The sequence below is a fragment of the Gymnogyps californianus genome, chromosome 5 (genome assembly GCF_018139145.2).
Source record: "Gymnogyps californianus isolate 813 chromosome 5, ASM1813914v2, whole genome shotgun sequence".
Taxonomy (NCBI): domain Eukaryota; kingdom Metazoa; phylum Chordata; class Aves; order Accipitriformes; family Cathartidae; genus Gymnogyps; species Gymnogyps californianus.
This window is the reverse complement of record NC_059475.1, coordinates 20433786-20449758: the sequence shown is the minus strand read 5'-3', so window position 1 is coordinate 20449758 and position 15973 is coordinate 20433786. Positions and strand designations below refer to the sequence as shown.

At 47.3% G+C, this 15973-nt stretch overlaps 1 protein-coding gene across 1 annotated transcript; it reads right to left on the bottom strand.

Annotated features, from left to right (window-relative positions):
* Positions 1-831: 831 nt before the first annotated feature.
* Positions 832-15287, bottom strand: PIDD1 (p53-induced death domain protein 1). The gene is made up of 15 exons (XM_050897904.1): positions 14999-15287; positions 12840-13253; positions 11923-12126; positions 11017-11071; positions 10611-10812; positions 9812-9940; positions 9314-9493; positions 8524-8671; positions 7359-7494; positions 6977-7127; positions 5264-5387; positions 3955-4073; positions 3421-3528; positions 2262-2467; positions 832-1502 (listed from the first exon to the last, which is right to left on the bottom strand). Exons 1-15 carry the CDS (start codon positions 15270-15272, stop codon positions 1265-1267), a joined length of 2688 nt encoding a protein of 895 aa, XP_050753861.1. The 5' UTR covers positions 15273-15287; the 3' UTR covers positions 832-1264.
* Positions 15288-15973: the final 686 nt, after the last annotated feature.

The window sequence follows — 15973 nt, the reverse complement described above, 5'->3', positions numbered from 1 at the left end:
TGAAGAGAAGGGCACCTCAGTAGTCAATGACTGAGCAGTTAAAAAGCGATAAACACTTCTAGACTTACACAAGATGTTCAGACTGCAAAACTGGGAGGTTAGCTCAGCACAGTTTATGCCAATCCCACAACAGTGCCTATTTCACAGCTGGTCAGACCAGTTTTTAAAATGCAAATTTAAGTCATGCTTTTCACCAAACTTCACGAGGGGTCACACCTTCACTACTACATGGGCATATTTCACTGGGAGGATATGAGGAATATCCCTTTGAAACTGCAAGGGAAATTTTACTTTCACTTAAATTAGAGTCTCTCCCGGACAGCAGGGTTACAGATTTTTACTTATTTGTAAAATAAAACTGGAACTCTGTCAAAGACCAGCAGTGTGTAAGTATCATCTAAAAAGCCTGGCAGGTGCAGCAGCCTAGGGACAATGTGAAATTTTATTTGTTCCAAAATAGCTTTTGGAGCAAAACCAAAAAACAAGAGCAATTTTGCTAGAAATTAGTTTCTTCTCTTTTCCCCATGAATACTTAGGTTTTGTTTTGGACTTGAGGGAACTGGAAGAGATTTGGCAGAAAATAGAAAATATTTTCATGGGGAATACAGTTCACATTTTCATGTAAGCAAAACACATCATTAACAGAAATAGCTGAACAGTCCCCACTGCACCACAGGCCTTCATAACACAACTGCACCTCCACTTTCCCATCAAGCACTGGAGCACAAACAGACCCAAATGCTCACACCCAGCATTTCCAGCAGAACACAGTTTCAGGAATAAGTTATAAATAAATATATGTAACATGAGTATTAATTCATTAAAGCCTACTTTAGCCACTACTCAACTGACAGACACTTCAGTCTGTGAATTTGTCCATGTTTCTGAAATCTAAAGCTCAAGATCAAGAAGCGGAAGTACAGAAAAGGCTCATAAATGTATTAATTCATTAAAGGCTACTTTAGCCACTACTCAACGGACAGACACTTTAGTCTCTGAATTTGTCCATGTTTCTGAAATCTAAAGCTCAAGGTCAAGAAGTGGAAGTACAGAAAAGGCTCATAAATGCACTCTAAACTGCCTGGGATTGGCAGAAGTGGCATGTGAGTATGGACCCAAGAGAGCTCAGTAGTGTGCTCACAAGTAAATCAACATCCAGCTCCTCAGGAAGACACTGGCCCTTGAGGTGGGAGGAGCCCCAAGACATTGTTACTCCAGGTGCACAGAGGGACCCCATACAAAACCCAGTTCTTTCTGCTAGGTGCTACATCATAGCTATTGCAGAGTCCTCAGTGCTGCTCTCCTGCTCCAAGCCCACCCGGCGGATGGACTCCCTGTATTTCTGCCGTCCCAGCTCAATGATGGTTTCGACCTCATCAGTGATGTCCTGGCGGCCACTCTCTTTCAGGGCTGTAATCAACTTGCTCACACATTCAGGATCCTCCGAGTTTTGCTGAGCCCATGAGAAAAGCATGTCCAGGATCTGCTTATCAAGGTCCTCTCTGAAGAAAGGGGGAAGCACAGAAGTAACCAACACACTCTGGCAACCCAAAGAAGCCTTACCTGAGTCCTAGCCCATGACTGGAGCCCCAAAGAAGCCATCCAAACAAACAAAGCACTCAGTGGGCCTGCCTTTTCCCACCCATCATACAGCAGTTGCAGTTCCTGCACTAAAATCTCTCTTGAAAATGTTTTCCTAATGGAAATATCAAATTAAAGCATTCTGCTTTTGAATGTAAATTCCCCACAGGAACAGTAGTTTGGTCATAACAAGTCTCATTGTCTCCTGCTGCTCTGGCTTTTTGGTCAGACTGCATGTCCCATGCCGTACCACAAGCTCTTTTTGAATAAAGATGATATTCACAATTAATGCCATAGATCACTGCTCATTGTCAGATATGGAGTCTAGCCAGGAGTCCAGATCAAAGAACAAAACAGGAATGTGACTCATCTGAACTACAAAGCTCATCAGGTTTGTTATTTCCCAATTTTGTTTTCCAAACATAAAGATTTGTTTTATAATGCCAAGAGAAAATAATGTTTTCCATAAAAAAAAGGTAATGTTTTGAGAAGAACCATTAGTCAACCCATCTTTTATCCAGTGAAACAATTCCAGTGGGAAAACTTTCAACCAGCCAAGCATTAATTTATACTATTACACTGCAGATAGATAGATAGATAGATAGATAGATAGATTGATAGATCAATAGATAGATGGATAGATATAATGCATCACTGTTGATCACTGTGTCCTAGCTTACCTGTTATTGTATTCTATGCGCTCAATCTGCTGATAGGTCAAGCCCAGGTTCAGGCCGATGGTCTGCCAGTCAGCTCCCACACGCCTGGCAATGCTCAGCAGGTTTGCCTGCGTCAGGTAGCCAGTCTCAGCGTTGCCCAGGTTCAAGGGAGGGAAGGAGAAGCCCTTCAGGGGACCAGAGTTCTCACCCCAGCGGGGTTTCAATCTCTGTGTCACAGAGGAGAGAGAGAGAGAACACACTAAACAAATTGTTTTTGTAGAGGACAGTGTCTGGCCATTCAGCCTCCACGCTGAAACTTCCTTCCTCCTACTGGGGAGGAAGGAAGATCTTGGGGCTGAAGAGTCAGGCTGTACGAAGCAAGGAGCACCCAAACTGGCAATGACCAGCAATGCTCACTGCCTCTGAAAAATTTCAAATCATAGTGTTCACACTCATAGCTCACACTGGAAATTTCCTTTCTTGTCTTTACAGAGCATTTTTCAATGAACCATCTCCCCAAAGTATATTGGCCTCAGCGGTAAGAGAGCACGTAGTCTAAATTTGTAGTTGAGGTTGCATGGATGTGAGATCATGGCACGTGATCTGAAGGGAAGCATTCAGCCTACAAAGGTATTTATTGTTTTAAGCTTCTCAAAAACCAATTAAATTCCATAAGCAAAAGTTGCATTTCTCACTTTAACATACAGCCTAGCCTTTAAAGGCCAGTGGCTCACACCAGAATACTTATACTCAATGCCTATAATCAAAACCAGCCTACCTACCTCATCCTAGACCTTTCTTTTTTACTTCTGTGTGAGCTGTGTGACTAAGAAATTTATAAACAAAACAGACACTTCCCTTAATTACAGCAAGCTTCCTCCTGTTCTACATCCCTCATTCATTCAAAGGATCCACCCTCTCTGACCACCCATGCAACAAGTCTGTGCTTGGCAGGCAAGATGAGCAGGAGAGATGGAGACCACTCCCAGCTATTCATGTTTCTCTTTTCAGAAGAGCTCATGAGGAGTGAGAAATCTCCACCATGACATGGTTGGGCAGCCATTTCTTGCAGTCATTCATTGCTTCCGTTCTCATGGAGGAAGACAAAATTAGCTGAGCAGGAAGGCTATGCTCTTACATCATCTAGATTAATTTTTCTGTAGGAGACAAAACAACTCACAGGCAGTTTGATGGGCAGAGTCGCGAGCCAGAGGGAGTCTGGTCCTTTCCTCCTCCTGCTGGCATCTTCAGGGATGCTCTCGGGAACTGCCCCTCGGTAGAAAGAGACCTTTGCAAACAGAAAGCACGCAGTGAGGCTCAGATTCAAGCACAGTGGCCAAGCCTGTCTGCACCATGTCTTTTCTGTCTGGGAAAGAATGAATTCAGCATTCCTCACCTATCCTCAGTCCATAAATATGGCCTCCCAATTAAGTGCAACTGGGAGGAACACTGAGGTTCTGCCATAAAGGCTGGACTCACTGCCAACACCGCAAGAGTTAATGGCAGGAATGTAAGTCAGAGAGCTATGTGATGAGTGATCCTTCCAGACTACTCTTCTTGTTTATTCAGGGTTTAGTCACTGAAATGCAAAGCCAAAGGAAAGAGGGGAGGAAAAGAGTCATGCCTGGTGCTCAGAGATTATTATGAGGAGCATTGTAAAAGCAATGATGATGATGAAGGAGGAAACAAAAAGTCAGTGTAACTGGTTGCTCACCTGGCCTTTTACAGCTTGGCCTTTCCTGTCTACAGGGGAGGTCACATAGATTTCCTTCATGTTCTTCAAGTGGGAGTAAAAAATAAACGAGAGACGTCCATCCACACAGTCAGGGCGATCTGCACAGAGAAGCAGCAAACACTCAACTTGTGCAGAAAAGTGTGCAGCTTTTCAAGCCTGGCCAACAGCCCATCATCCACTAGCAGCCTCCATGCTACTATCTGCTCCTTCTACTCGTGCTTGAAAGAATTGTAACCCTCCCTTCCTCTCTGGGTGACACGGGCAAGCAGAAAACACTAGCTGTGGAGAAGCCAGGTCCTACAGGTGAAAAAGGAGAATGGCCACAAGGTGGAGATAAAGTTCAAGAACGGAAGGCAAGGCAGGGCAAGACATTCAGATGGAGTCAAGTCCATCCTTGGCACTTCCCTCCCATCCTTGGTCCATTCTACCCCTTGGAGGGTACAATCAGCTGCAATAGCATCCTGTAATGCACAAAAATAGGTCACCTTTCTTTTCACCATTTCTGCAGTGGGTGCAGAAATAGGAATAGAGCTAAAGGGAAAAAAATATAATCAGGTACAACATTAATATATGTAATTATCTAGAAATTAAGTTACGAGTCCAGCCTAAATCAGGACAGAGGGACAGACTCTGGCCTCATGAACTCCACTGAAAGACCAGTGCACTTTATTATTCTTCATAGAGTTGCGCTTAATTTACACCAATGAAACTGAGCTGTATGTTCAGGTTTTGCAGAAAAAGGCTCAGTTTGCAGCTGTAACAGGTCCAAACACACTGGAGCATAAAACATCATTCTGAGTTTTGGTCCTGCTCCCTCTTTCCTTCTCTTCTAATGGCTCCATTAGAGGGAATTCTTTGCTCTGGATTATTTCAGAAATACCTTCTCCAAAAAGATATCTTTATATGTTCTCTCAGAAATGGGCAACATTCATTAGAACACCATGGGCATTCCAGTGTGGTGTCTAAGATGCCAGGAAAAGGGCATAGCTGGCTGCAGCAGCAGACCGGTCATAAAATAAACACACTTGGCTATTGCCCTCTGCAGGCTACAACAGCATGAGAGGAAAGGAAAGCCTGCAAACAGTACTTTCATAGTGAAAAGTAGATATAAAAGTTAGGTGACCAGAGAATGTGACGAGTTCAATGTCCATGGGCTGGCTGCTGTGAGTAGTGGGTGAGCTGGAGACAGAGAGGAATGCCATGGAGGAGTACAGCCCCCAGCAGAAACATGCCTAGGGCTAGAGAAGCACAAGAGGTAGGAGCAGAAAGGAGCTCAGCACTACCATACCCATATCGATGCTGATGCCTCGCTCAAAAGCTGCAAAAAATTGCTCTCCCTCAAACATCTCCACCATGTCAGATGGCTCAGGTCCTCGATAGCGGTCCTGCAGCTTCTTCAGAACTGGGTCAACCTGACAAGGATGACAACACAGGACCCCGTGTTTGGTCTGAAGCACGTTTGTCCCCTGAACCATGTCCCTATGCCCATGATGTTCCTCTAACTCGCCTTCAACAGGGGAAGTCCATTTTACATGGAAAGGATGTAAACAAATGAACAAACACCCACCCCCTCCTATCCCAGGTACATTCACTACAGACAAGGAAGTGGTGCTCTGAGTTTTGTGGCTTCCCTATTTCTCTTCTCAAGTAAAAAGCTGAAAAGGCTATGTGGACTAACAAAGATAGGCCATCCCAAAGCTGCCATTAAAAAAGCATTTTCAGCAATGTCTCTATCTTTTTAACAGGTCAGTAACCTTCAAAGACAGGGAGGGATTTACTTGGTACCTTATCCCCCTCACAGTATGCCATTTTAATGACATTTTCTCTGCGAAAAGCCACATGCTACAATAGCACACAGCTGAGGACACCAGAAAGCTCATTTTGGCTTTGCAGCCTGTGATCACACTGTCAGACCTGGGGTCTCAGAGGCAGTGCAAGAGTCAGCCTAGAGCCGAGGTGTCTATTCTTCTTTCTATTTGTAACAGTAAACCTCTCTCACCCCGTCACTATCCCTGGCAGGAATACACACCCCCCCGAACCCCGATTTCACTGTGACTGCCATTGCTGCCTCCTCTGGAAACAATTTTAGCCCAGAACCCAAGATATAAAGAATCCTAACAGATGTTTATGCCCACAGGTCATTTCAATACAGGAGAACAAATAAAGAAAAAAAGGAGCAACCAGACCAGAGGATTATGCAGAGTTGGATACGCAGCCCAGTTCTGGCAGTCTGATAAAATAACCCTCACCTCACTGAGCTGCACTGTCTGTCAAGGTACACGCTCTACAAACACAGATGCACACTTACTTTGCTAACATCTGAAGCAACACAGATGCACACTTACTTTGCTAACATCTGAAGCAACACTGCTGAGAGCTGATACCCCTAGGGCAGAGGCGGCAGACGAGAATGTGTGAGTGCTTCCCATCTCCTTTCGTACAAAGTCAGCCAGATTAGCTCAAATAGCATACACTAATCTGATGTTGCACTGAAGCAGATTAAGGAGGGCTCATATGTTCTGTTCCACTGCTTGAACTGTAAACAGCAAGGAACATTGGGAAGAGTACCATTTTGAACCACTCCAGCTGAAACCGAAGCAGTGCTTCTGCCCACACTACTAGCCCATGTCAGACAAGTGATGTGTTAACTTTAATATCTTTGACTGAAGTTTAAGCCAACATGTTTTGCCTCATGTTTGCTGGACACTAACAGCACACACATGGCCAGTTACTGTGGCTCAGCTGATTTTAGCAGCCCAGTCCTCAAGGTTCGCAGGGGAGGAAATCACTGCATGGCATCCACCACTGCATAGTATGAGTTTTCCTTCCTCCCCCAGCTCCCAGTGAGCCGGTATCACACTACCAACACAATGTGGTGACAGCATACCCCAGCCATGACGCTGGGGCAGTGAACAGGACCATTTGGTGCACTGCTGCCCTTACATCCTACAAAGGGAGGCCCAGGAAGCTCAGGAGCAAGGCAATGCAACCCAGATCAGACCTTGTGCTTGGGGACACACTGTAGCAGGACTTGCTCGGGGTCCTTCTTCCTCTGCAGAGCAATGAAGTTCACCTGGTACATACGCAGCCGCTCATAGACTTTCTTGGCAATGCCTCCAATGTAGGTCTTGGTGGTGTACCACAGCCAGTACCTGGCAGACAAGGAATTAAGAAAAAGGAGGGATCCTGCCTAGGAAGATAAGCCAGTGTCACATCCACGAGACTGTAAAAAATGATGGGTAGAGACAAAGCGCTAAGCTGGGCCTGACTTGCAAAGGGAAAAGGGAACAGGTAGGGTTAATGGCATGACCCCTGGTCAGAGTGTGGGAAAAGCAAGGCAGAGGAACATCCCATCTTTTCCTCAGGACTAATCCTGCACTTACCAGGAGAAGTGGGTGACTTCAAACACTGCATAAAGATGGGTAAATTCCAGCACCACCTGACTGGTAATGTCATCCCAGGTGTGGCCCTCCAGGTCGCCATGGAGAAGATGCAGCCTTGACCGATCCAAATTTAGCCCTAAAGAAAACGATCAAGAGATGCTATATGCAGCAGAAGCCTTTATTCATGGCTTTACAAACCCAGGCACAGTTTTGGGGGATTCGCTTTTTGAAAGCACCAAATTAAGGCTCACGGCCTTCTCTTCAGCATCCAGGACTGAACTTTGGTCAAAGAAGAGCAGTAATAAGAGGATGAGGCTACCCCAATGCTTCCGGGATATCCTGGCAGAATATGCAGACTTAAACTGATAGTGTGCTGATTTCCACCAACAGATTCATTAGACAATTCCCATCACCAATATCTAGGGTTATTAATTAAGTTCTATCTCTTTCTAAATGTACATCCCACAGTCTTTTCAACCCTGATGCACTTCAGACATACAAATACCAGGTAGTGTTACAATGAAGGCCAAGCCGCACCCAAAGATTTTACTTCTTCACAAGAAAGCCAGGAAAGGTCACAGAAAAAAGGAATTAGGAGACACAGGGTACTCAGCACGCAAACAGAGGAATCCCTGGCAAGGCTGAGGCTGTTCATAGCAGTATTCAGAGTGGGAGATGGCTTAGTGTATGATCGTACACTTTTAACTGCAGTGGTTCAGCACCTGATTCATGAACAAGGAAGTAAGAGAGAAGGCAGACCCCAGGAGGCAGCATCTTCATTACCTGCTTCAAGCTATTCCCAATCATGAATCAAAGCCCTTTTACAAAGCACCTCCTCAGTTGGCAGGAGTGCCTCTCCAACCCATCATACTAAACCCAGCAGCCTAAATAAACATGCAGTTCGGCAGAGAAATCCATTTGCTAAGGCCATTCTCCCAGCTTGTGCTGCTGGTCTGTGAAGCCCAGCGCTGGTCTGCTGGACCTGAACTACCTTCAGCTCCCACCACCCTGCACCACCACTCACTCAGCAGACACACCTTGCTGTTCCTGCAGGAAAAGCAGCAAGCTTTAGTATTAGCAGGAGAGGCAAACAAAATTCCCAGCTTGCCATTTGTGGTTTTCTACATATGGTGTTTCTCTTTGCCAGTTTTGGGAATAAACTGACCTGTGACCCCAGGCGGGAGGGGCAGCTGAATTCTCACTGGCCTGAGAAAATCCACCAGCGAGTCCTGGGAGAGGCAGAGCAGGGGACTGGCTCTGCACCCTGCATCAGCCGTGATTTCCTCTATCTCTTCTGCAGAGACTGGCAGCACCTGGACGTGGAAGACAGCACGGTGAGCAGAGCAGTCAGGCACCCAAATTCCCGCATCGCTTACTCAGTTCCCCCAGCACCCAGCAGGCAAATGGTGGCTGCTTGGCTCAGGGCCCGGTGAGAAATGGAAGCACAGTGAACTTTGGCTGAAGTCTTCTCTAATACTGGTGTCAACCTGGCAAGCTGGGACAGACCAAGGTATTACAATAGCATTTAGCACTATCTAGCAACTCTACAGAACAATTAATTTTAGTGGGGTGGCTTTAGAATTAGATCCACATAAATAATCCCCCCCCAACCTCACTCACTGAGCTGTTCTGCCAGGCTCAGTATGTTTTGCAAGGGAACAAGAGGCAAAATCTCCTTGTGTTCCCTTCACAGCAGCTAGCTGCTGATCTGCCAGAGGGAGCACTGGCAGAGCTGCGAGGAGATCCCTTTCCCACCCAGGGCAGCTTGGAGCACAGCCCATTTTGCAGGCAGGGAAGCTAAGACAGAAGGTGATCTGAGATGGGTCAGCCCATGAAGCATCCATGTCAGACACAAATTACCCTAGGGCAGACATCTCACCTTCGGCTCCCCTGCTTGGCATGGGACAACAGCTGCACTAGGGCTTACCAAAGCTTGTTTTTTAAAGCATGCATACCTGCAGCTTGACACTGCGAGTCTCTTCAGTGACTCCAGGAGGAAAGGTCACTTTGATGTTTGGATCCACACTGGAAAAGAGCAATGTCCCCTCTGTTGGCACTTCGCATTCATTTTGCACAAGTCGAGACACAACGAGGAACCAAGAGAAGTGAAGGACACTACAGTGAGCCGCATGCTTCTGTAACAGAAGACAGGAAAGAAGATAAAACATATAGACATATAACGTAATACAATGAAGGCAGGAAAATAAGTGCCTGTAACAGCTGAGCAGATGAAAGCACTAGAACAGGGATGAAGCATGGCAGGCTGCAACTCATCACCTTCAGGAGACACACCTCCATGAAAGAGGAAACCTGGCACTGAAATCCACTAAATTTTATAGCAGCTGGTCAAAACACGGCTCATGAGATGTTTCAAATGGGCTCACTCTTGGTTGGGCAAAACCAAAGAGGGGAACAGGAACAATGTGTGTCACTGGTCACTCCAATCCGCTTACCTTTGATTTCCTCTTCTGCTCCACTCTTGTTCTCAGATCACTCCAGCTCTGCCCACTGAAGGTCCGAACTACCACCTCACGCTGATGAAGGGTTTGAGGGGAGGCATATGGCATCCAGATCTGCACCTCCTGGCAAAAAAGCATTCCCGTGAGACACCAATAGAAAGGATAAAACCAAGCCTAGCTCTGCTCTGTGGCTTCCTGTGCAGACAAGAGGCAAAGCACGGCCTGTATGCAGGGAGTGGAGGAGGAGACAGGAACCTGCTCTGTCCTGCAGCCTCCAGGGAGGTGACAGGAGATGTCAGGTCCGCTATGTAGTGTGACAGCAGGAGAAGTTCAGCAGCTTGTGGGCAGGAAGGGCAAAGCAACTTTTGCAGTGAGTTGCTGTCAGCCATGATGGGGCTGGTGGTGTAAGTACTCACCAGCTTGAATGAAAACCACACAATCAGACTTTTAGGGAAAGATGTGAACCATTCTCCTTGCAGGCTAAGGCCAAATGCTGGAACAGCACTTATCCTCTGGCACAGGAGGAGGGTTATAAGTGAGGAAGATTATAGCTCAGCTCAAGCAGGAGCAGTGGGGAAGGCAAAGGAGCCAGATCAGCACAGTGCCAGCAAAGCTGGCTGTGTCCTTTCTGAGTCTTTGCAGCAGCACTTCTTTGAAAGGCAGTTCTGCAGCTACTTAAAAGCAGCAGTGATGGGGGTAGCTGTCTCAAAAGTCCCAAAAGACTCTCTCAGAAGACTCTGCCGAGCTACTGCAGAGGCAGATTGATCAGGAGGTGGCCTAGATGTGTCCTCACCTGCTGGAATTTGACCCCATGAGGCTGCAGCTCCAGGACTCTACTTAGCAGGACATCATGGTGTCTCAGCTTTACCCACTGAGGGTCCGGTGCAAGGGTTCGGAAGTAGATCCGCAGAGGGTCAGAGGCAGCCCCCGGTGGAAAATAGAAATGGATGCCACAGGCCAGGACCACTTTGCAGCCTTCAGAGGTGACAGTAAAGCTTCCAGAAGAAATGCATGAATGTATGACACTGTGCAATGACTTCAGCCCTCCAAAAATCAACAGAAGAATCTCCTACCTTGTGTTTGACTGGCCTACTGAGGCCATAAGCTCCTATACACACACGCAATACCCACCATGCACCAATCTTGTCTGGGACATTGTTACACCACTGTAATATAAGTTCTTAATAACAGAGGCTTACCTGTCCTCTCCTGATGCAAGGAAGAGTCTTCGTAGCCGTCCAGCACTGGATTCATCTGCAGCAATAAGAAGGTTTGGGTAGGAGGAGGAGACAGGGTAGACAAGAAAGGCTGAACTTGCATTTCAGTTTTGGCTTAATCCTAATCTGACAGAAGTTGCTAACGGAACCCTGCTCACACTGCAGTGGGCTTCAGATCAAGCAGCAGCAGGAGGACGGGAAGAGGCCTAGGGGTCCCAAGACACACTGGAAATGCTGACTCTCCCCCAGGAAAACTCAGAAGCAGAGGGAATTAGAAAATATTTCAATCTACCACCCCTGCAGCTCTCAGGGCTATGTTTGATTGCCTGGGGCCACCCCTGGGAATCAGCGCTTGCTCTTGTGAACGTGAGCGCCATTGGGAAACCCTGCTCAGATTCCTGCTCATTCATCACCTTCATCTTGGACAAAGAGCTGCTCCTCCGCAGCCTGGGAACCACAGGAAAGCAGGAGGTAACTGCACAGCAGAATGACCTTTTATTGCTCTCTGTGCTTCTAGCATGAGCCACCACAGCCTTAGGGCCATGCAGCAAGTCCAAGAACTGGTGCTCACCTCTGCTAAAAAGGCTGGACCCCTTTAGGGGCCTCTCCTGATCCATTTCCTGTGAATCCCATTTTCACTTCCACTGTAAAACCTTTCCCAGCAAGCCCAATTCCAGGGACCACTGAGCCCTTCAGACCGGGCTTGGGCTCATAAAAACAGAACTAGTACTGCCTGTATCGTTACAATCTAATAATTATTCCAGACAAATAAATACTGATCTGATTGCCCCCTGCTTGTCTTCTCTAATCCAAACTCATCCACGCCATGCTGGGCTGAGTGAGGGAACAGCTGGGCAGAACCCACAGCAGCAGAAGCCTTGCAATTACCAGCCTTCAGGGATGGCTCAGTTTCTCCTAAGGGATTGCCTCGGAGGTGCACGAATGGCGAGGTTTGGATCTCGGAGGGGACAGCACGGAGGCAATTGTTCTGCAGATCAAGTCTGGACAAGTTGGGCAGGCTGGCAAGCGAGGCAGGGACTGTCACCAGGAGATTGCTGTGGAGATGCAGCCGCTGCAGAGACTTCAAATTGGCTGCAGGTTAGAACAAGAAGTGACCCCCCATCCATGCTGTTAATTGCATTGCACATCAGCTCTAACCACCCCCCGCCGCCCTCCTCATCACATGTACACACACACAATAAGGGAAAAGCACAAAAGCCCAACATCTCTTTAGCTCACAAAATAAAGAGGTCCAGAGAATTAGCTGAGAGGCAACGCAGCCTCCTCTGTCCTCTGCTTTTCAGCACCCAGCTACGAATATGGATGTAAGATGCTTCTGTAACAGCAACATCAATAACAACCCCGGGCACAAAGTAATACAGGACCCAAGAGCCAGGAAGCTGGGCAGCAGAAGTCAGAGCCTGGTTCTGTGGACTGGTCCACACTGGACAGCACGATTTCAAGCCCAGATTTGCATCCCATTAAACCCCAGGTCTTCTGTTTCCAGTCCTGGGTGCTACCCAAAACCAGCCAGGCCAGATCCTCGGCTATTGTAAATTGTATTGAAATCTTAGCAGTCTTGCTGATCCACAGAAGGAGAAAGTGTGGTCCAGAGAGTTGTTAATGCTCAAAGGGACTGACTGAACCAAGCGTATTTCTTCTGGATATCCCTTCCATTTGGCTGTAACGTAACAGATGGTTTGTGCTAACAACTCTGGGGACAGAGACCAAGGGCCTCAGGGGTCCTAGACTGTACCAAAAACTCGGCAAGCCCATGTCCTTCTTTTCCCCTAGAAAATACTTACCTAAGGAGTCTGGGATGCTCGATAAGCGATTCCCAGAGAGATCCAGCTCTGTGCAGTTGTGCAGATTCCCAACTTCTTCAGGGAGGAATTCCAAAGCATTTTCTGAGAGATCCAGATCCTGCAGCACTGCCAGCTCCCCAATGCTCTGAGGTAAGTCCTTCAGCTGATTTTTCATAGCAGAGAAGAAAGTCAACTTGCTCAGAGAGCCGAAGTCCTCAGGGAGTGCCACCAGGCTGTTGTGGCTCACCAGGAGTACGCGGAGGCTGGGGAGGTGGAGGATGCAGCTGGGCAAGGTGGAGAGGCTGTTGAAGCTGAGATCCAGGTGGGTGAGACACCTCAGGTTCCCAATGTCTGGTGGCAAGCTTGTCAGCGAGCCATGCTGACACGAACCAAACTCATCCCTGGCATGGCCACCTGGGTATGGAGGGAAGTGGAAGAAGAGGTCAATATGCTACAGGGATACCTCATCAGCCTCACGTGAGACTCCTTAGCACAGAGACCCAGAAGATGGGGAGTTACTGATCACAACGAGCAGCACTGATTACAAAGTACTCATAGAGAAGTGGGTTTTCTGCTCCTTGCCTCAGTTTCCTGATCAGTGAAAGGGGTATAATGGTGAAGACCTGTTATGAAATGGAGAGATGCCACAATCAACCAGTAGAGCTCTGCTAAACACATCTGGAGTCGAAGCTCAGAAAGAGCCAGGCCACTCTACACATCTACCACCCTTCAGCAGGGTGGCCCATACCCCTCCAAGCCTCCCACTCTCCTTCCCCACCTCTTCCCCACCAGCACCAGTGGCCAACACACAACACTTTATGGACTAAGGAGACATTCCTCACCCTCCAGGCTTCGCCCATGCTGTTAAGGGACAAGCAGCCCTGAGGACTGAGATCTGCCCTTGTAAGACTGGAGAGCAGATGTGAGGAAAGCAGTGAAAATGTGGGGAAAAAAGCAAGTAATTCAGAATTGTGCAGGCCAGGCAGAGCAGAGAGGGAAGGATACAAGTCCCCCACCCCAGCTTGTGACACTCAAACTGGAAAAGGGCTGCACTCACGGAAAATAAGTCAAGCAAACAAAAGGAAACTTCCAAAACTCTCAATTTCTTCATCGTTTCCTTCTCTCCCTCCATTGTTGTCTATTTGTGTACACATACAGCAGAGGGCACCAAACATTTTTTATGCTGCATAATGGTGAAAAATGAGAACAATCAAACTAACAGACACATTGCACTTTGTACGTAAGAAAATCTTAGTGAACAATTTTATTGCACTTCAGGATGCTCAGGGTGTGTGTACATCTCACAAAACAAGCCTAATAAAAGGTACTGCCATTATCCTCACCTTACTAAAGGGGGAAAAGACAAATGAAATTATTCATATGAGAAAGCTGTGGCAGATATAGAAACGAACCTCAATCTTTTCAGTTTTCAGCTAGAACCTTGAATTCTGGCCACAAACTCCCCCTTTTTTCTCTCATTTCTTCTTAAAATTCCACCTCCCAAAGAGCAAATGATTCAGTCTGATACAGAAATTATACCATTTGTATTAAGATCCTCCTACAATAAAGAGATGAGAAAGTCAAAGAATGATCTAACATTTATAGGTCTAACAGTTATTACAGCTTGCCAAATAACGTGCACGCCCTGAGTCATACTTTTGATAAAATGTTCAGCAGCCTCTTCTGGTCTGTCTTGAACTCTGCTAACCCTACACTCACTGTCACTAAGCAAGGATTAAGCTAGGATTGATTCAGATAGAAATGCAGTAAAGACAGCTCATTATACTCCCAAAAATGAAAGAAGGGCTGAACATTTATCAAAAAGTCCAACACCTTTCAATCCCCCTCTCCTTGCATAACTGTGAAAAAAATGCTCTTCTTCTAGAGGATGGCTAAAGAAAATGTTGCAGCATCAACCCAACCAGACTCCAAAAACTGGTCCCCAGGCAGCTGTAGAAACAAAGGAAGGAAATAAGAGTCTAGAAGCTGTATCTTGTTGAAATCTGCATGCAGCTCTGAGCAAGGCTAAGAGCCAAAGCTGTAGTAAGGGGCACTAGAACACAACAATTCCAAGGGCAGTTTGTCCTGCAGACATGGAGAGAAGGATAAAAATAAGCTGAGCCTAGAAAAGTGGGATGGTGACGGGCCCCGGAATTTACCTTTGAGCACCAGGGATTTCAGGTGCTTCAGATGAGGAAGGATGCCCAGTGTAGTGCCAAGGAGGCGATCGTTGCTGCTGAGCCGGAGGAACTCCACCTGGACCACCTCTCCCCGTCGCCCCTCGAACAGCTGGAGGAACCGGCGGCAGCCATCAGGATAAACATCCAGGTTCAGCCTGTTGTCTGCGAGGCAGGAGCCAGTGAGCGCAGGAGCCCCCGAAGCCCCCTCCCCACACTCGTCTCCGAGCCCCAGCAGCTCTGCCATCTTCTGCATCTCGTCCACAGGGTCTGGACATGCTCTGACTTGCCAGGCAGGCAGGCACCGGCAGCACCACGAGGCAGCCGGGACAAGGAGGAGGAGGAAAGATGGCTCTGAAAGAGAACGCAAGTGCATGATGAAGGCCTCCTGCCCCAGCCCAGAGCGGCTGGAAACAGTTTATAATCACAGCAAGAGGGCAGGAGGGATTACACACGTGTTACTGAAAGCTTTGTGGGCAGAGAGCACAGAAATGCAGGGTGACGGATGCCACAGAGGCTTCTCCTCCTAGGGAAAACCTCTGAGTTTTCCCAGTTGACATCTCGGCAGGGAATGGAGCAATTACCCACCATCAGAATAAATAGTAATATTAACTTTAAAAGATATATATGTAAATGTCTATGCCTTATGCAGATTTTAAAGTGCCTTAGCAGGAAGCTTTACAAGTGGAGGGGGAAAACGGGGCAGGGAGAACCGAGCCAGGAGCAGAGCCCAGAGGCTGCTCGCAGGCTGCAATGGGTCCTCATCAAACCCAGTTGTGAAACTGGGTGCCAACGGGATAAAAGTGTAGATGAAAACAGGCAAAGGGCAGCAGAGCAAACATGGCAGAGCCAGGGAAGGGGTTAGAAAAGGCATGTCCATGGCACAGGAGCACTGGATTGTGTAGTGGGACTGGGGCTCTTGCAGATTTGCCTCCACAGGGATGCTCTAATGCAGCA